The sequence below is a fragment of the Lingula anatina genome, chromosome 7 (genome assembly GCF_051362555.1).
Source record: "Lingula anatina isolate TDL-2025a chromosome 7, LinAna3.0, whole genome shotgun sequence".
Taxonomy (NCBI): domain Eukaryota; kingdom Metazoa; phylum Brachiopoda; class Lingulata; order Lingulida; family Lingulidae; genus Lingula; species Lingula anatina.
The window spans coordinates 16,278,801-16,300,501 of record NC_141773.1 but is presented as its reverse complement, the minus strand read 5'-3'; the positions used below and the strand labels follow the sequence as shown (position 1 = coordinate 16,300,501).

The following is a 21,701-nucleotide window of genomic DNA, read 5'->3' as shown; positions in this document are numbered from 1 at the left end:
TCAAATTACTCCCTTGAAAAAAAGCAGTGATCTTTTTAATATACGAGAAGTGAAAGAGTCAGGTGGAATTTACATGTAGAAACGCAATTCACATCTGCGGCTTTGTTCCAGATATCTAACTCCTTTGTTCAAATAATCTGTCCACCACAATACCAACCGCCGCACGTGTGTCGCAAGCAGGTTTGTGGTAAACATAAGGAACATGTGAACGTAAGAAATATGACTAGCTCAACCTGTCTTTACTATGCTCCAAATTTGGACAGCTCGGCTGAACAGCTTTCTTGAATTGACAATAGGGGCAGCATATTTATCTCCAGTTTGGCTTATAGTGATGTCTTGAAAGTTAGTCTTGAGACGCCCATTTTTTAATAAAAAAAAAAATAAGATCTCTAATGAGGGCAAGTGAGGAATTAATGAACCGAATTTGGTGTACAAAGCACTTTGCCAAGAGAAGTGATGTCGTAGAAGGTGTAAATACCCGCCATTAGTACAAAAAAGAATACGGTGACAGGATTATTCTTCCGATACCCTTTAAAAAGGGTACCCTTTAAAAAACATTTCTTACAACATCTGCGATCCCATCTCTTTGGCATGTGTTGGGCAGAATCGACACATAAGTGTCACCAAACGTTTTCGCATTCAAATGTATTTGAGGTTGGATATTTGAAGGTCTGAATCTCTGCATTTTCAAGGACATTTTAAATACAAATAGCTGCACGTGGCAAGTTACAGATTGTGGTGCACCCGACACGTGTTTGGGATGTATGACTGTAAGATGTAAAAAGTAAAACCAATAGATAATGTGCAGACAGAGACTTTTTTCTCATTCTTTCACTGCCATTCAATTAGTAATTTGAACTTGTGTGAAATGATATAAGTTACTAATTTGAAAACATGATGCTAGCACAATGGCAAATGTTTGGTACTGTAATGTTGTTTTACGGAAGAATATCACATGTACGATCTATCGAAAACAAAATGACGTCAACAGATTCATGCCTCATAAAGTTGATATGTGATAAATTTTTGAAATATTCTCATTGAAATAACTTTTAATCTCTCTCTCTCTCTCTCTCTCTCTCTCTCTCTCTCTCCTAAACCATTAAAATATTGAGAAAAGGATTACTTCTACCCATATAAATGAACTTCTTTATGGAAAATTAGGGCACACCACACACTCATGTTCCTCGGTATTTCAGTGAAAGAAGAACTTATATATATGTGTTAATCTATTTTTGTTACATCTACTCTGTCAACATTAAAAGTCGACTTAAAAAGACTGAAAGACCTATCTCTATCTCCTTTTTTACATCAACCTACCAAAAGGGCAGGATGTTGAAGCCGGTTTGGAAGCAGAGCATTGGGTTAAGGATTACCAACGAAACGCGATCAGTCTATCTACGATATAAATAAACAAACAGTCGCGTACCGCGTCGCGTGGGGAATGAAGAGGTGGAAACTCTTTTAACTAAAAGAAACAGACTGCTTTTACTTGCGGTTGAGGACAAACCAGCAGACTGCATCTTTTTCAATTTCTGAATTTAAGATCTTCTAATAAGTTACGGCATGCTTAGTACAATGCTTTGCTTTCAAAACTGCTCCAACCCCCTAGCTTTTTGGAACTCATCTTGCATGCGAATGACGAGTGTGCTCATGCAATGTAAATTATTTCACATGGCTTTTGGTTTCGCCAACGGATCACAGTGAATAAGATGACATATCTTTGTTCATTAAGAGAAGGTACTGTACCTTTTTGATGGAAAGGCTGAAAAGGGTTTGTTAATTTTTGTCAAATTTGTATAAGCTTATAACAAAATTGAAGAACGCGACGCATTATCCACGGGGTTTCTTGAAGACGTTCCCGGGGTTAACAGTCAGTATTCCTTTTCTTTGAACATAATGTCCTTATTCTTATATCTCAGGCTTCTGTCGCCTGGGGATCTGCCGTGTTGTGGATAGGAATGTTTCACGTTTGAGTCATTTGCTAAAACTTTTGTTCTGCATGACTAATTTACTGGTATTTTCAGTATTACTTAGATTATTTTGGTCCTTATTTATTTTTTTGCATGATGGATGTAAACAAAACAGTATAATGTGGCCTTTTATTCAGAATTCATTGTATTTCTGTCCTTCAAAAGAACAAGGCATTCTAGTGTTTGAAGCAGATTTTAGAGGAACATTCGGTGGTTTGACTTGTGAAAATGCTATTTATAAAATATAAGCTCCTTCTTTTTGAATGCCTCGTTTTCTCTGCAGTGTGTTGAAAATCAGCAATATTCCCAAATAGAAGGACAAACTCCAGTACATTCAAGATGATAATTAGTAATGAAATATTGAAGGGTGATAAAGTTGATTTAACTCATAGTGCACTGTGAGCCGTCAATGTACCTGAACTCAATAGCAAAGAGATCCATTAAGATGGTACAAAACTTTCAAAATACCCAGCAAGGCAATCAAGTTCCGGTAGGTCAATGTGGCCTGCCGGTTGCAATTCCACCAGGTGGTCACAAGGGCTCAGCAGAATCAACCTATTGTCTATAACCGTACATATATTTTAACGACAATTTAATACGGAGTTTACAGCATTTTTAAAAACTAAAAAGTCCATTTTTTGATAAAATTGTCTCAACTCTAGGGATAATACTGTTTCTCATCTGTCCCTGGTTGTCAAATCTGGTTTCTCTTTACAAAATTCAATGGCCCACACACCACGTATTATTGTGGTTTGAAAGACCTTTAATTTACAGACGCTATTTAAATTTACAAATGGCACGTGTTGGAATTATCACGTTTACTCATTTCCAAGACACGTTTCTCTGTTATTTGTAATGTAACGAATGCAAAAACTAATTGAACCTTTTAAACGACTTGATGGCATCCTCACAAAAGGCACGTGTTTAAATTATCACGTTTCTTCTCTCTATAACACAACTCTTTATGACTTAACTGTAACTCTATCACGAAAAATAATTTGCGGGAATTAGTTCAACTGTTAGGGTGACGCCTTACCATTATAACTGCAAATGGCGCGCAGTGGATCTATCACGCTTTCCCTGTTCTAGAACACAATTTGTTAGCTATGTAATGCTATACTCTGACGTGAAAAACGATGTTTCATTTTTTACCTTTTATCTAAACTGTTTGAAGCTATTAATCACGTTGCTCTCTTTTTTCTTTCACCCACCTCACCACGTGCGAAATTCAACATGCCCACGTGTGGCTCTACATGATTTTTCATCATTAAAGAAAAGTAAGAAACGTTGTTCCAAAGGCGACAGAAAGAGAATTTCTGCAATTTCCAGGCACTGGAAGGCCTTTCTAGAGTTATTCGAAAGTGGGGAGAGATTCATCTGTGGCAGAGGGTACGGCGGCCTGGACAGGGTCCATTACAACAGCACGTGGCAACAGCAGTGGTGCAGGATTGTCACTAGAGATGCACGGGTGGAAACACTGTAAAAAGTGGATAGAGATAAGAAAATGTACTAGGGGCACTTGTTTAAATGGACTATTTTAAAATATTTGGCAGCAATCGATGCATATGCTCTTAAAACGTACGTGGCAGTCCTATTATTTAAACCCAAATATACTAGTACACACTTTACTCTAAGAATGAAACATTAGACCCTCTAGATATGTTAGTCATGAACGAGCAGGACAAAATACTATAAACATTTATTGCAAAGCCAGACACCAATTGGTTTGTAAACATATAGTAATCATAAAACAATTGAAAGTAAAGACCCAGATTCAGCAATTTATTGAAACTTTAATTTCTTTGTCGAAAGACTGACAAAAATCTAATAAATAGATAAAAAGAATGAATAAAGAAATGGGAGCCAAAAAAACCCAAATACAACCCAAAATAATGAATGTCTTTTATAACAGAAGAGATGCCCTCTATCTCAAATGAAAAAAAAAAAAACAAAATCAGGGTCATCACCGGCCTTTGCTTTGTCTTATTCCCCCAGTGCAATTGTTTCAGCGTAGAGGAATTTCGCAGAGTAGGCTGTTTGTTTCATGGTTATCACAATCAAGCCATATTCCTACAGCCTTGTTTCTATTCCACGTGGCGTTGCGACACATGAAAGGTGCTGATTTATATGGTCTTCCTTCCATCCAGTAAGTAGGACCGCTTATGGTGCTATTGGAACCTGCCCAGTACTTCTCGAGGCCGTTACCAGGGATCTTCCATTTCCCTCCCGCCCATACAAGACTGAGGTCCGACGCTATAGAAAGGACATATTCAAGCAGAAATTAATATAGAGAGCACACCAAATAGAAATTTTAAAATACTTCGTTTCTATGTCTTTTGACAAAAAGGAACGTTAATTCCTTTCACTCAAAAATTGCAAATACAGTATGCGCTTTAGACAGTCACTCAAATAAGCATTCCGTATTTTATACTGTTAACATGTACACTCCAGACGATCGTTTCCTTAACTGTCAATATACGGCTAAAATGTACCTTACGTTGTATCAGGTGATAAAATAATACATGTATGGCATTAATTGTGAGATATACTTGCCATTCCTCGTCAGTATGCCCTCAACCACGGTCTGTTCCGCTGCAGTGTTAATTTCAACCAAATAGCCGCAATATTGCTTGCACATCGATTGGGCTGCGTCCCAAGTCATTAACTGCCTCAAAAGAAGGTAGCAGCTGTTCCCAAAACGTACAAAGTCCTTGTGAGGACACACAAAGATTCCTGGCATAAAAAACAACATGCAAGCAGAGCAAGTAATGACGAAAGAGAGAGAGTGAGAGAGCACATGATAAATTGAAGTCAGGAAGCAACACCGCACATTTCAAACTAACTATATAAAACGTGGAGTGAGTGTTCGCTCTGTGCTGTAAAACGCACATTTTGATAAAAAAATTGTTACCCTCTACCGGAGTCGCAAATTATTATCATGTGGATTTTTTCCAACGAACGGTGCAAAAAAGTACCATTATTTAATTAGAAACATATTTGTGAATATCTATTGCAAATCAATCTGTGGCCCTGGTAGATGGTAAGAAATTGTAATCCACCTGCGCTTTGCAATTGCAACATACACATAAATCTTAAATACGGCGCATACAGGAAACGTTAGAGTGAAATGGTAGGTTTAAACAAGGAAATTGGCAATATTACTGTACTAAGCACTGAAAAGAGAAGATGTGGGGCTTGTTTCTAAAATTTTTTTTCTAAAATTCCTAACTCATTTACCCCACAAGAATATACCGTCATTTTGTAAAATTACCAAAAATAGTACGAATATCAACCTGTTGTCGAAACCAAAGTGGTCGTAGATGTGGTAGAAGTGGTCGTTATAATAGGGACGTGGTCGTGGTAGTTCTAATGGTTGGAATCCAGGGAGTGGTCTTTACCAGACTAACGCTTTTGCATTCCAAAACCTCTTTCTTCAAAAATGCCAGTGTATCTTGCGCCAAACCAATTTCTAGCTTCAAGTCGAATACGGCTGTAGAACGACGACCTATAATAGGAACCTTTCCAAACATATGGCTGTACATCTTATGACAGCCTTCGGCTTCCAGTTTCTGCATCAAGTTTTGGATCTGGAAATGCAGGACCCGAAGATAGATATGCTTTCCAGAGTCGCTATTCGCCATCTGGGCGCGAACAGTCTTTTCAAACAATACACAGACCAAGAACGAGATCAAAATACATAATACATGTACGGCTTTCCCCATTGTGCATGTATTTTGTGGCCTATTGGCTCTTTTAGGTCAAGGCCGCCCCGCGTTAAGCAAGGCGCGTACGTGTAACTGAACGGCTGTAGATACATATGTTAGAAACTCAAATTATTCACTAATCTACAGTACTCACCGACCTAAAATTTTGCGTTATCAAACTGTCATATTTCTCACCGCCACAACCACCGCCACTGAAACAGGATGCCTTCAATAGATAAAGGCTTCTTGTTTCGGCATCGGATCGCATTACCTCCGTTTCAAGTGACCAGGTAAATTATGCAAACTAAAAACGGCACTGTGGCGACGTTAAGGGCCTAGGTTATATTTGCCACGGACGCGCGTTTTTAATCGCAATGCCCCTATTCCAAGAGTTCTTAGTTTAATCCTGACAAATTTTATGCCTCTTAAACTCGCCAAAGGTGGAAGGGGAAAAGATCAACCATAATCACGACCAACCCAAGTTCACCGAACAACGCCCGGACTTGAAAACTATGCAACGCCATCTACGATAATGCTACAACCTCAAGATCTTTAAAATTCGTCAAAAGTTTTAGCTTGCCAAAGGCGCACAGGCTTCGGAGACCGTGCGATTTCGTACGATTTCGCAAGGTCACTGCCTGCCTCCGTACAAACGCCGCACGAAGAGGGAATTACGGACAGAATACGAGCGCCGTACGGACATCACAAGGCATATGTAATTTGGGCTTTAGTTGACGAGGAATCCGTGAAAAGAACTGCATCTTGGACGTCCAATTACGGCCTAAGCAAGCACTGCTAAGGGTAAACCATAATAACAATAATCGGTATTCTCCATCAAACTTATCTCTTGTTGGCTGAGGTAAAACCCCCCTTATTAATTCATTCATTCACCCCAAACGTTGTAACTACTGACTTTTTCAGACCACTTTCTTGAATTACCAAAAATCATTACCGTGTTTCGCATGTCACAAGTCTCCAAGCGTGACACTGAATTATAAGTGTTTTGCGTTTCCATACAAAAACGTTTAAAGGGATAATAGCTGTTCGTTTTGGCCAAAAAAATTCATTTTCCTGGAGTACACAACAGTTTTGCCATACTTACCAATGGTTATTGAATCTATTTCTACATTCAGAGTTAGTCCCTGGTTTTTTTCTAAGTATTTTTATTTTTTATTTTTTGTTATTATCTCTTAAGAGATTATTAGAGTATAGCCATCTGTGGAGGTCACGTGGTCCGATGACAAGCTCAGATATTGGGTGATATTGAGTTGTTTACAATGTTTTATTGTGTAATATAGATCTCATACGAAGAGTTATTATTCCTTTAAGCCTTGGCATATTCAATTTAAATGTTTATCACTCTCAAAACTATATTTTCTTAAATTAAAATTAAGAAAATATTGTCTCCGAGTCCTTCATACTGTTATCTTTACAAACCAAGCACTCAAACCAGCGGTCTGTGATAGAATATTTTTCTCTGTAACAATCAAACAGCAACCGTGGATCAACAAACCATGAACGCAACCCGCTTTACAGTTCATTCTACATGTGTATTTTTATTATTCAGAGATGTCAGAATGTATGTTGTCTAACCCCACGAAACCGTAGGTAAATAATAACTATCAATATGTAAATGGTAAATCATCGTCCTAAGAAGGAATAGCATCCATATATAAAGCATCAACTTAAAATCGAATTCTATTTTGTATAATTATACATCTGATTGCATAGTATAACATGATCCGGAATAGACATAAAAATGGTGACCTATTCTTAAGTAAAAATCTGCAAAAAGTGATCTTATTGCAACCTTCCTCATCAGCTGTGTAATACGCAAATGTAAATAACCAAAGTATAAATTGACTGTCATTTTACATAACTACCTTGACTGCAGCATTTTGTCCTACAGGATTGTGACCCCCGTCACATCTCAGCTACGGTCCAACTTAAAGGTACACAATGGAAGTTGGACCTTCATAAAGCCAAATGTTTCATTTTCCTAGAAATTTCGACACCAGTGTTTATACAACGTCTGACGCGCATTGCAAGCCCTAAACAGCAGCTTAAGCGATCAAAAAATTTTGCGGACCTTTAACAGTCATGGGCGAACCGTAATAAGTACATAAGACTTCCCAGTACAAACTAAATGACGTATGAAACTGGCTATTGCTTACTTAGTAAGTTGGTTTTGCTGTTGCTCGTAAAATGCCCACGGCATTTTCTAAATAAGAACTTTGGCTCAATTTATTTTAAATAAGACTGGCTTTTCATTATAAGCTAAATTATATAAACTATTACCTTTATTTGCAAATAATGCCATTTCTTCCCAGAGTTAGTGCTGCTGCAAGTTTCCAATCTGATTGCTTAATACTTTTTTTCGCTCTTTTAACATAATATGGTACAATTATAGCCAATGAACTGAAATACAGTCAAATATAACATTCGAAAATGGAATGTAGAGTAAGACAAACTGCTTCATTTCTACACTGATAATATTTATGTAACCTTCTCGGCTGCTCACACCTTACAGCACTGAATCAACATAATCGCCAACTTTCACTAGCACAACTCGGCAAGATTTCCTTCTTGTATGTCAAGTTTCATGGGTTCATATTTTTCAAATCTTATGTAATATGAACAACCAAATTCAGCGGTTTTCTATAGCCCCATGCCCCCCTTTCTCTGTAATTGTTTAGAGTGTTACTTCCGCCATATATATGGTAATTTCCCATATATGGTAATTTGAACAGGAGAACGGCAACTATAAAATCATTTGCCGTACACGTGCTGTACAACTGTAGAGACCGTTAGTGCTACATGACTGCAACGTTATCACCTTTTTTCCGCTACCACACATCCTCTTTGGTTGTTCAATTGGTAACTATGAAGTTACAGCAAAATACCTTTTTATATGTACAATTGGAATACGATCAATATTTTTAACCAGCAAACACGCTTAAGAATCAGTTAGCTATAACAGTTTCTTACATTCTTGTTACATGAAAATAACTTCACTGTACGTCTCTGATTTAAGTATGTATCTAAACATTTAATCTCACTATTAATACTGTAGTAATTAGTCTAACCAAGCAAGATAAGAACTGATGGAAAAGCATTAACCTACAAGTACGATGCTCCAATGACTTTATGTCTCAGGTTGCATGTCTCCTGAAAACTAATCCTGTTCAAGCTATTATGGTAGTACTTATAAGCTCATTAAACGTAATTGAAAGAGAGTAGCCATATTATTTGTTATTGAAATTCAAAATCTCTTCCTGATCAGATACACTTTGCAATTGACTTAATACTGTAGATTGATTTAGGAAGAGCCAGGCAATCAATCAGTGTTTTAATGAAAGCACATGTAGAACGCCTTTCTTATGCCAATATGAATTTCATCTGCTGCGCTAATATTACCTTCTTGGTTGCAAAGCAGAAAACATACTACACAACCAACGCCGCCCCCCCCCCCCCCCCCCTAAAAAAAAAAAAAAAGGATACTTGCAGAACCAATTTACCAAAAATAAAACTTATGAAATAATTGACTAGAGTGTTACATTTATTGTTTCCACATGCTTTGTGGTGCAGTAAGGCAGTTAACTCAGCCACTGAGCCAGTAGAACTGATCTAATAGAGTTTCTTCACTATGAATAGAATCTTGCATTTGTATTTGCCTGACTTGATAGGCAAAGCAGTAACTTTAGCTATAATAAACTGAGCTGAAAACACGAACAGTTCATGCAGGCTTTTTGTTATAGCTCTTCTTTCTTAGGTTTTTTCTCTTGCTTTGGAGCTTCTTTTTTAGGTGGTTCCTGTTTTTTATCACCTTCCTGTGGATCTGGTTTCTTTTCTTCTTTCTTTGGAGGCTCCTGCTTTTGTTGTTCTTGTTTGCTTGCATCTGATGCCGTTGATTTCTCACTATTTAAGAAATCAGTAAAGTCCTGTTTGGATCTACCCCCTTGGTACTTCTTGACAAACTCTCCTCTGGAATAGTAGCGGAATGTTGGGTATCCAGTGACCCCCTCCTTAGAGCACAGTTCTACAAATGACACAAAAAAGAAGAAAAACTAGATGTTATAATTTTGGAGTTACCATAATGTGCCTTAAATTTCGTACAGAAAAAATTAATTAAAATAAAGAAAATGTCATTTTGGTCAAAATTCTTGAAATAGGAGGTGCTCTGAAGTTTCAGAAGTTCAAATTTGATAAAATAATGTCATTTTTGAACACAAGTTGTCTGCTTTGCCAAGCCTTATGTTTTATTTTTCCAGAGTTCAAAATTTATTATCCATTACCGTACTGCACATTTTGCTTTTACCACCAATATGTACTTTTTGATGCAGCGTAACTCGAAAACCGTATGGAATACAAAAAAACCGAGACCACCTCCAGTGTTGGGCTTTACATGCTCTACAAAATGCAAAAAAGAATGGGTCTCTAGCATTAACGGTTCCCGAATTAGAGACAGTTTTCAGTTTCGGTATCTTATGGCCGCTACTCCCGTGAAAATGCACCGATTGACCCCAAATTCATGGAGATGAAAGATGACCTGAAGGGTAACACTTTCCAATAATATTATTGGTTAAGTCTGTGTGGTGTCTGAATAACAGGGCAAAAAATAATTTTTTCGTAAAAAATTTCATTTTTTTGAAAATTTTGGCCCATTTGACCTTGAGGTAGAGGTCAAAGGTCAAATCCAAGGGTATATTTGAAATCTACACATATGACTTTTGGAAAGCCGTCTATAGAAATTTTTCCCATAACTCCTTCCGTAGGGTAGATAATTAGCATTTAATTTTGCCATTTTTAGACAAGGGTGCATTGCAATGAGTGCCACACCCAGACCCCAATACCGACAAAGCCCAAATTTTACGTGGAACGAGTTGAGATTATAGGTGACCTAAATCCATGAGATGGGTACGGGGGCCCTTACCGTCTAGGAGGAGAAGCGGTAACGGTAGCCGTCCGGCGGAGCCGGCGGAGCCAACGGAGCCGGCGGAACGATCCGGACGGGACCGAAACCATGTGTACCGCCAGCGCTAACGCTGGTGGTACAATAAATAAAAATGTTTAATGCTTGTTAGACTACATATAACCAGTGCATCATAGAAAGAATATAATGACATGATCATAAATGAACCTTGAATGAACAAAAAAATTTTTAATAGGCATTTAAGCGCAAATCTTTTTTTTTTATCAAATTAAAAATTTATGGTGTAAATCATTTGAACATACAGGTATGACATATGAAACAGCACAAATTGAAACCTTCAAATTTTAGAAACTTTTTAGATTAAGAACGTTTACAGAAATAAAAACACACTGGAACCACCAAAATTAATTAAATTACAAACATAACAATTATATCTACAATCATGCACATGTATAACATCACTAATTCTTCAGAGACATCTCGAGAGAAAACACTAATATCCTGATCAAATCCACGCATACTACCACAAAACAAAAAGTCCGTCCCATTGTGAATTGACCAAGCAATGTGCGGAGGACAGATATAATTAATCAAGGGCAATTAATTCAGATTAAACAGCAAGAAGACAAAGTACAAACCTGAAGCAGCAGTACAGTCCACAGCAGCCAGGAACTGTGTGGTGGATCCCTGAAGTGAGTTTGCTGCATCCTCAAACTCTGGCTTGGCTCTCTTGCAGTGCCCACACCAGGGGGCGTAAAACATGACGAGCACCTGCTCCATGTCAGATATAGAGGGCGTGAAGGTAGCCTGGGTCAGATGTCTGATGTTGGAGGGAGTGTCGCTCCACTGTGCCTCTGGTTTGGGGGGCTCGGGTTTCTTTTCTTCTGGGCTAGGGGAGAAAACAGTTAAATTAGTCACATTCAAGGAATTCATTAAAATTTTTAAATGAAAAGGCAGTATTTAAAAACAGAATTATTTTTATTTATGGGAATGGTTGACTGACCTATTGAAAAATGTATCAATGATGACAGAAATTTCTATTAATAGCTTAAATATATCCCCCAATGATTTTGTCTATTTTCATAAATTGCACTTATTAACTTCTCAAAATGCCTTACATTTATGCATTAAAAGATCATTCAAGGTAATTGCTCTTAATTTCAAATAATTTTCACAAAAACCACAGCACACAAAATACTAACTTTGTCATAAATGAAACAAGGTCACTTGTTGATCTACCTCTGTTGTATTCAAAAGCCACTTCTCCGTTTCTGGAAAAAATATGTATAATGATCATCGCAGCAGTCAACTGAGGAACAGCACAATAGCATCTCAACTAATGCATTTTGTTTGCTCTGTAACTGTTACCTTTTTTTCTTTTATTAGAATTACAAAAACTATTCCACCATCTTCACAAGGACTTCTGCCGGTCACTAAGATCAATGACAAGAAAAGTCCCTGTGTTGTGGAAGCAACATCCAGACATAAGTCACATTTTTATAAAATCTGTGGTGTTAACTCATAACTGTGGTAATAAACCTGGTAACATATAAAGTCTCAGGAAGAAAAGTTGAATAAAATCAAAGAAATCCACAAAAAATTATTCCAGGGAAAAAGCTTGTGCCTGAACATCACTTTCCATAGAAATGTTTAAAATCATAAGCTTAAAATGCCAAATAGTGAAGAATTAAAAATTACAGAAAAAAAAATCTTTACTTTGAGGAAAACAATTCAAAATCCAGTAAAAGAATAAAAATGAAAAGATTGTTAATGCTGTTGAATGAATTTTCAGTTGTCCGCAGAATTGTCCAAGAATTAAAGAATTAAATTTCTATGAGAGTAGTCATTTATCAACAAAAAATTTTTAAAAATTGCAATTATTAGATTACATATATATCTAAAAAGCTACTCACCTGAAGTATTTCACTGTTGAGGAAAAGAAAGAGAAAAGATATTAATTTTAACAAATTGTTCCTCCACGTATCAAATAATATTATGTTTGATGACTATTCTGTGTTTCTAAATCATTTTACCTGGTATACTACCTTTCCCATCTGTTCCCTTTACTTACAAATAAATGTCAATACTTCAAACTATGATTATAATGATTGTTCTGATACACTTAAGTAACTGTAAATCCTTTATCAGATGTTATCTAATAATTTATTTTGGATACCTGACATTTCCAATCACAATAAAACTTATGTTCTAAAACCTTAAATAAAACTACTTCAATTCTACTTACACGTAGGGAATCCTGTGACCTTATGCTTACTGGCTTAACTAAGACACTTAAATGTAGGGAATCCTGTGACCTTATATTTTCTAAGCCTAAACTACTTACATGTGGGGGAATCCTGTGACCTTATACTTTCTCACTAAACCTGAACTACTTACATGTGGGGAATCCTGTGACCTTATTCTTTCTAAGCCTAAACTACTTACATGTGGGGAATCCTGTGACCTTATTCTTTCTAAGCCTAAACAACTTACATGTGGGGAATCCTGTGACCTTATACTTGTTGGTCAGGTCTCTCTCCTGTGTGGCATCAACTGCTGCCAGGACTCCATTTATCTGAAGAATATGAGGAAGAGTAAACAAAATACTTAAATATTTCAAGCATTACTGGCTGCAGTAAAATAACATATAGTTACTGTTGTGGATGATTACTTGTCACTGAAGTATATGATTATGTGTGTGTCTCTTTTTCATAGGGCTTGTTATTTATTTTTTTCTTCTTCACAATGCAAATCAAGCTCTAAAGTAAACCTGTAAAACATGAATGTCCTCAGGGCTCAAAATATCCACCAACCATACTTGCCTGGCCTTGAGTAGGGCATGTAGATTTTCAGACTTGCTTGCCCAACAGTGCAAGTGCTAAAAATAGTTTACGTCAAGCTCTGGTGCTAAACTAAAAACAAATTACTTAGAGCTTGACATTAATGCAGTATATGTATCTCAGTAAAATCCAAATTCGCTCATGACTTTCTATCAGGGGAAAATGAACTCACATTCTGTTCCTTGAGTTTCTGTGCTGCCTCACCATATGCTGGCTTCATTGCTTTGCAGTGACCACACCCTGGAAGAAAAACAAATCTATATCATTCCCACATTCGCAACACGTTACCTAAACAGGTGATATCTTTCTACAGTTCCCATATTTACCACCAAATACAACACGGTCAAGAAGAGATTTCACAATATGTATCATATCCCCACTGCCCTGCTACTGCAGTCTTTCCACGATACTTACAAGGTGCATAAAACATGACCAGCACCGAGGGGTTCTCTTTCACAAAGGCCTCAAAAGTCCCACTGGTCAGGTGGTTCAGGTTCTCGGCACCCGCCACATTTGCCCAATGCTCCTCTGGGGTCTGTTGAGGGGGAGGGGGAGGGGTGCTGCCCTCGGGGTTGTTAGGGTCCTTCATAAAGTTCACAAAATCTGCTTCCTTCAAAAGAAAAAAAGCACCGTTTGTATTGTTATAATTAATCTTGTAAGGTACATGGTACAACTTTCAATATTCTTATTTATACTTTTTTGGATGGATCACGGTAAAGAACGACAAGGACTACGGACAAATCTCCACAGTCTTTAAATAAATACTTATCAGTATGCAAAATATTATTCAAGATCTCCAAATAAGATCATAATATAGAGCTTTTCTTCCTTCAAAGGCTAAAAATGAGATTAATACACTACATTTTGATCCACCATCTTTGGACCAAGGTCTCTATTGTTATTTAGTCTCTAGGTCAAGTAGATCTCTATTATAACATTCAAGTCTTTGTACTATTAAAACCAGTACCAAAACTTTAGGGGGCAGTTAGAAATTCCTGAAATCGGACATAATCCTGAAAACTTTCACCCATGCTTTCATACAAAAATAATTGGATGATGAGTTGAACATTAGGCCAAGGCGTCTTTGTGTTCAAGGTAAATAAAAGACTGGTATTTGATTCCAAAGTGTACAACTTGAATCCCTCAAATAACGTCCCTCTCACCTCTCTTCCACCTTGATACTGCTGTGGGTTTTTCCCATAGTTGTAATACTTAAATGTTGGGTAACCACTGACATCGTTGGCTGTGCACAAACTTTGGTACTTAGTACAGTCTACAGCAGCATAGGCAATCTGGAAGAACAAAGACTTTTTAGTACAGCGTTTCAGTATAAGACTAGCCTTTAGTATAGTCCACATTTTCTGACCTATCCTTTCAATTTAATCAAAATCTGTCCAAAACATTTAAAGTGAGGTTGACTAATAACAAACTAGCAAACTTTAAGGCAAAAACAACATCCTTGGCAAGCATAAAATGACACTTAATTCTAAGCAATGACATACTTATTAGAAAGCACATGTGGTAGACATGTGGTTTTGCATCTTCAGTCCTTCTTTATCTAGTTCATTATTTAAGTAATTTAAAATCTACTTGTATACAAGGTATAACCCGGGAAAAGCAACTTGCCTTAGGATCATCCTTGTAGATCTCGGCAGCATTGGTGTAGTGAGGTTTGGCTTTTTTACAATGGCCACACCAAGGCGCATAAAACATCACCAACGTGTGCTTCTTTTTCTTCATGAACGGTTTAAAGGTTTCTTCAGTAAGGAAGTTGACATGAATGTCCTCTTGTTCGCTCCACTCAGCCTCTGGGGGAGGCGGGGGAGGGGGCTCTTTTGGACTGGAGGAACAAATACACATGAACTGTATCACTATGATATCAATAAATAACAACAATGTGAAATGTTTACCTTGTAATTCATAAATGCATCTTACACCAGTATATCACTGCAGTAAAAATAAAATAAATGATCTTATCTGACTCACATCATTTTAAGTCCAACTTGTGCTAAGACCAGATGCTGTTTCATTTTTAATTTTCAAGGTAAAACATTTATGTAGCAGTAAAGACAAGTTTTGTCTAGGTCAGTAGTGTTTAACTCTAGTTTTCTTATAAATAACTGATAAAAATAACGACTAGTAGTTCAGTACAGTGATGTTCAGTATCACTTACTCTTTCATAAATTCCACCAATTTGTCAGCTGTTCTTTCATTAAAATCAAAGGCATATTCCCCATCTCTGAAATTCAAGATGTTTTAAATGTGCAGAAATCATTTTGAATACAGTGCTTTGATAAGGGGTGATCCCTCACAGTATAATAATAAAAATATCTTAAAAATTTACTTGCTGTCATTTCTAATTTCCAAGACTATTTACTTAAGATCAAACTATCATCATTAATGCTTGGTTACACTGGAAGCAATTTTTTCCAAAACACAGAATATATGAGAACTAGATATATATTTTATATAAGATAAGTTTAACTGACAACTGTGGAACTGACCTCCACAATATGCATTTGTACACGAAAGTAGTAAAAGAACAGTAATAATTCAAATATATTCATAGAAAATAGGCACTGTGAAGTCCCTGACATGACTACAAATTGACAACAAACTGATAAGAAAAAAAAAAAAGAAAGAAAACAGTCCACAGCCTGCTACCACTCACTTGAAATATTTGACTGTTGGGAAACCTTGTACTTTTAATGTCTCTGCAGCTTTTCGTTCCTTTGTGGCATCAACTGCAGCCAATATACCCTCAACCTAGGGCATAAATTCAAACATGGATCACAAACAATAAAGTTAATTAAACAGTCAATATATTTCTTTATTCACTTCATGAAGAAAGTGTTTTCAAACAAGGAAATGCATATCTGTGGAAAAATGTTTACAAGAATCTTGCAAAAGCACAGAAGTAGGCAACCGAAACCATGTATAAAACCTAATTGAAAAAGATGAGCTCAAAAGAAAGAAACAAATGAAACAACTTTAACACAGAATATTTCTAACAGGCAAACAGAGATCAATTTAAGGAATGTTTTACAAAACTACAACACCAAGGTCAGATATTAGCAGACTGAGTGGTTCCTCACCCCTTCTTCCTTCAGCTGAGCTGCAGCTTGGACATACTCTGGTTTCATCTTCTTGCAGTGACCACACCCTGGGAGAACAATTTAGTCTTAATCAATATTCTTCATAGTAAGTATTTTTAATTGAATTAATCAACTGATAGAAATTTCCATTGGTGAAATTATGCATACAAAATGGCATCATAAATGAACAGCTGAGAAATAGTAGAGCTGCAAACAATGAGGACCGTGTACCAGCATACAGAAAAATTCAATTAGTGCCCTATACATGATCTTAAAGTGTATAAATTGTGAAAATATGTCAAGACACATCAATACAGCTGATGTTAAATGAATTAACACCTTCAGAATCAGGGTGCCTTCATGTATTGTACACAATAAAAGCCTTGGGAGACAGGGTCCAATTACTTACAGGGAGCATAAAACATGACCAGGACAGAGGGGTGCTCCTTCATGTATTCATCAAAGTTACTATCCTGTAAGTGCACCACCTCTGTCTCCTCATCTGCCCACTCAGCTTCCTTCTCTGGTTCCTTTGGTGGCTCTGGGCTAAAGAATTAGACCACTTTAATACAACTTTCTACATTGTATTCACTGCTATAAAAATTTAGATAATTGGTGTTAACTAAGACTGCTAAATCTGGATAGCTGAATTTGTAAATTTTTGGATTGATGGTCTGAGAGCATTTTTATGAACTATAGACACACACTGCAATTCAATTTCCCAGTGACAATAGCTTCTTTGTTAAAAGGCTTACAAAATGAGGTATTATGTGTATTTATTATTCTTCTTAAAATGTAATTGATTCAGCTAGAATTTGTTCCGTTCATGAGTTACTGAATTAGTGTGGAAGTTCTTACTTTTTCATCCAACTAATTATTCCTTCTTTGTTGTTTTGTCCGCCATAATTGTATTTCTTCTTACCATTCCTGATAGAGAGAGAGGAATGCCATAAAAATATCAATTTCAGAGATACCAGTGATGACCATAAATGTTCGTTATACTATGACCATACAAAACTATCTGGCTGATTCCAATATCAGATCATTAAAACAAAGATTCAACTGGAAATGTACTTTTCTTATGTCTCAATCTATTTGAGTGATAACTTTCTGATTACTTTTAGACATGAATATAAAAGATATATTTCCCTTTTTAATTTTTTATTGGACTAACAAAATTTATAATGAAGATGATTTTGCATCCTCATGTCAGCACCATCTTGTTATAGAATATGATACACCAGTGACCAGCAGAATCCATTGTGATGGGGCCTGGCCTTGTCCTTGTTATAATTTTTGTAAGTCCAGTAAATATTTTAAATCACAATCTAAGCCATATGTTCTCTTTAACTTACTCAAAGTAAACAATGGTAGGAAATCCAGTGATATTGTACTCTTGTCTCACTGGCATCATTTCTGGTTTATCAACATCCATTCCAACTAACACCTGAAAAGAGACCAAAATATATAATAAATATAATGAAAACATTAAGGTTGCCAATGCACACATTTTGTCTGTCCATTAAGAAATATTACCATAGGCACAGAGGCTCACAGTGACGTTTTTAGCTGGAGCCAAAAATGACCTCTATGTTCAAATAATATGAGAAACCCTTCATGTTCCTCTTAGTACTTTTAATTAAAAGGACATTATTGAAATTTTTCAAAAATTTATTAAATTTTCACTTTGAGTGAAAATAAACAGTTAAGGAGTCAAACAACCATCAGCTGACCATGAGCTTAACCTTGTTCTTGACCTTGACCTTCAAACCAACCTCAATGACCCTGACACACTTACAGAATGTCCCTTTAGTTCTGTGGCAGCAGCAGCATAGTCTGGCTTTAATCTTTTACAGAACCCACACCAAGGTGCATAAAACATCACCAGTATAGGCTTCTTTTCTTTGGATAAAAGTTTATTTAGTGCCTGAAAAATAGATGATGTAAGCAGTGATAACAGGTTTCTGCTTTTAACTGTTTAAGCGTTGAATTTTGTTTTTACATTTTGTGTCACAAACCATGTCTAAAAACTGAAAAACTAAAAATATAACAATTCGTTTTCTTAAATATTAAAATTTGGTTAAAAAACTACCAATTATATCAAACTGTTAAGTCTTGTAAAACATTTACTAGTACCCAGCTATTACTTCTGACTTTAATGAGCTATTCCTGCAATTCTATAATTTTTCAATCAATTCACTTTTACTCTCTCTCTCTCTCTCTCTCTCTCTCTCTCTCTCTCTCTCTCTCTCTCTCTCTCTCTCTCTCTCTCTCAGGAGCACATTTGTTAAGGTACAGACTGAATTAAAAAAAGTGATCATGAGAGAAACAGAGAGATCAGACTTACCCCTGGGTTCTCTAAATGTGTCACATCTTCAGCTGAGCTGTCCTCAACCCAGGGCAGGTCTCCTGTGGGATCTTGTAAGAAACTCACCATGGACTAAACAAAACAATCATAATAAAATATGATTAAAAAAATTCAGTTGAATAATATGTTCTTGCAGCATTAAAACAAAGCCTTGAAAAATACATAGATCCAAATATGAAAACATAAAGAAAATGAAGTAGAGTATTTAATAATGGCTACTGAGGCAAAATCATATTGTACTCTGTACACAAAACTGACCTTTATTTTTACATAGTAGCAGTTTCTGATGGTACTTAACAATAAGCCCACCCCCCCCAAAAAATAGAATTAACTCAGACAGCAAAAGAAAACAAAAGATCCAAAGCCTACCTTTACTACCTCCTTCCTGTCATAGTCTTTATTAAATTCTCCATCTCTGAAAGACATTGGTATAACTTTAAAAACACAGTTCTGTTCAAAATTCACTGAGCATTTTCTTCATTTCAGTTTTCTGGGATACAGTGTGCACAATACATGATTTAAGCCATTCTTTTAAAAAACTTGTGAACTTTAAGGAGTAATATAATGCATTCTTAAGCCTTACCCAACCTATCAATGAATCATCCTTTAGTAATATACATCTAACAGAGAGATGAAATGTGCTCTTAATTGTTTTATGCACTTACAGGCCCTGCACGCACACGCACTTGCATGCACACACATGTATATACTCACTTGTAATGTTTTAGCTCCACTGGTGATGGGGAAATTTTGAACTTTTTACATAATTTTTTGGCTTCACTATAAACAAAGAAAACAGAAAATGACACTCATTGCAGTTTGCACATACCAAAGTCAATATCAAGAAGATAATGCGTAATTTAAGTGGTCAGGGTTATAAATGAACTAAATGTACTTTTTTCTTAGGAGTGCAACCCCTTTGGAGATATTTTCAATGCACTTATAATAAGTCAATTGTACAAAGGAAGTTGACTTAGTTACCTGCAGTCTACTGTGATCACAGTGGCTTTTCCTTTCATCTCCAAGGCAACCTCAGAGAGTAAACTTTTCTTACTAGATAAAGCTTTTTCTGGAGAGCAAAAAGCACAATAATTTTTATAGATAAGCAACCAATCAAAAAAAATTTGTTTTTTTGACAACTAAGTATCTATTCCAGGGTTTGCACTAAGTTTGCGATGACCTGTTTGTTCACCATAACCATGACAACAGCTGACAATGAGGAATGTAGTTCCTTTGATAAATATAATTCAACCACAGTTAATGATTTCAGAAATAATCTGTCTATAGTGACTCAAGTCTATTCACTTGCAAATGTGCATTTGAAAGGAAAACCACATATCTGCCTTACAATGAACGACATATTGCAATCACCATAATATAAATACTGGTAAGCATACTTTATTAATGAAATCCAATCAAAAGAAAACTTATTTTCTAAAAACACAATGACTTACCTGTTTTTCCAAATGCAACCAAGACATTGGTCCTGGTCTTTAATAATTTTTTAAACTCCTTCACATCATCTACATCTATAATAAGATCTCCCCCTTTTTTCTTAGCCAGCAGTGAAGAGGGAATTTGACACTGAAAAGAGATAAAAATGACAGTCACACTCTTTCAGTATCACTTACAATTTACATGTGGTGATATCCATGTGCACGCCCGCAAATGTTGTCATGATTTTTTCAACATTTATCTATACTACAATAATATAAAAATCTTATAATAAGTAAAAGCTATTTTGCTTTAATACATTTTTAAGTCATCAAATTCCATAGGGTAGGTACAAACTTTCTTTTGGCACATAGAAACGCCAGCCTGATATAATATAAGCTACTGTACATCAAACCTGTAATCACCAGTATAATTAATAACGCACCGGATGCATATTATGCAAATCGAGAGGGTTCGTTTAACTGATCTAATGCAGCCATTTATTGAGTTCTACCCTTTCAATTACAATTCCCAAACACTAACAACAAACCAGCTTTAAAATATCAATGCCCTACTAGCAGATGTGGTATTTTATAATCTACTGACACGTTTCTATAACCCAGATATCGCTGAAGATAAACTGATAAGACGACATCTGAGTTTATTTTCACTGTGCACCGGCGTCTACAACACGGAGAATATCAAGTTTCTACGTTGCAAACAAAATATCTAAAGCATGATACATAAAGCAGATATATCTGAAAATATCAACCCATATAATCTCACATTATAAACAAGTTTGATCAAAATCGATCGTAAAGAAGGTATGAAAAAACTTACCAAAATCAGCGCAAGTAAGAAAACCAACGTGTGCATCCACTCCATTTTGCCACGTTATTGCAAGTACTTCCGGTTGAGCTGTCCTCTTTTCCTGCAGCATTTTCATCGCATCTCAACTAACACAATTACACGCCGTGAGAGAGTGGTTCCTCCCCGACACGTTAGACTATTACAAACATTGTTTAGAATCACATTTTCAAACGTCTGCTTTATTTTCAATTTTTAGGTCGAATAATGTATATGTCATCCATAGCAATGACACGCTCCTAATACGTGCGTCATCACTCCTATGTTAGAAAAGCTACTGCTAGTGCATGAATTTCACGCCAGGCTTCCAACAACATATATTTTATATTAACCTTGCAACAGGAATACTGCGTTTCTAACATAGAAAAAATCAAATTCAGCAGTCTGTATTTCAGTTTTCAAATGTGATTCTGATCAGTTACCAAATTAATAATAGTATCGTTTATCTATTTCAAAGCCCATTTAATAAAGCATAAAGAATACAAAC

General features: G+C 36.2%; 1 protein-coding gene and 1 long non-coding RNA gene across 2 annotated transcripts; both read right to left on the bottom strand.

Moving 5' to 3' along the window:
* Positions 1–3,734: 3,734 nt before the first annotated feature.
* On the bottom strand, positions 3,735–6,793 carry LOC147760812 (uncharacterized). Its single transcript, XR_015335403.1, has 3 exons — positions 5,267–6,793; positions 4,527–4,706; positions 3,735–4,226 (listed from the first exon to the last, which is right to left on the bottom strand). It is a non-coding gene; the product is annotated as an uncharacterized LOC147760812 (long non-coding RNA).
* A 420-nt stretch (positions 6,794–7,213) lies between these two features.
* On the bottom strand, positions 7,214–21,358 carry LOC106157954 (protein disulfide-isomerase A5). The gene is made up of 22 exons (XM_013533761.3): positions 21,188–21,358; positions 20,368–20,497; positions 19,895–19,982; positions 19,628–19,693; positions 19,283–19,328; positions 18,893–18,985; positions 18,344–18,472; positions 17,901–17,992; positions 17,404–17,472; positions 16,955–17,091; positions 16,546–16,613; positions 16,122–16,216; positions 15,624–15,689; positions 15,077–15,290; positions 14,614–14,742; positions 13,865–14,060; positions 13,623–13,690; positions 13,104–13,185; positions 12,524–12,536; positions 11,813–11,881; positions 11,249–11,499; positions 7,214–9,716 (listed from the first exon to the last, which is right to left on the bottom strand). The coding sequence occupies exons 1-22, from the start codon at positions 21,230–21,232 to the stop codon at positions 9,430–9,432; spliced, it is 2,433 nt and encodes an 810-aa protein (XP_013389215.2). The 5' UTR covers positions 21,233–21,358; the 3' UTR covers positions 7,214–9,429.
* Between the last annotated feature and the right edge of the window lie 343 nt (positions 21,359–21,701).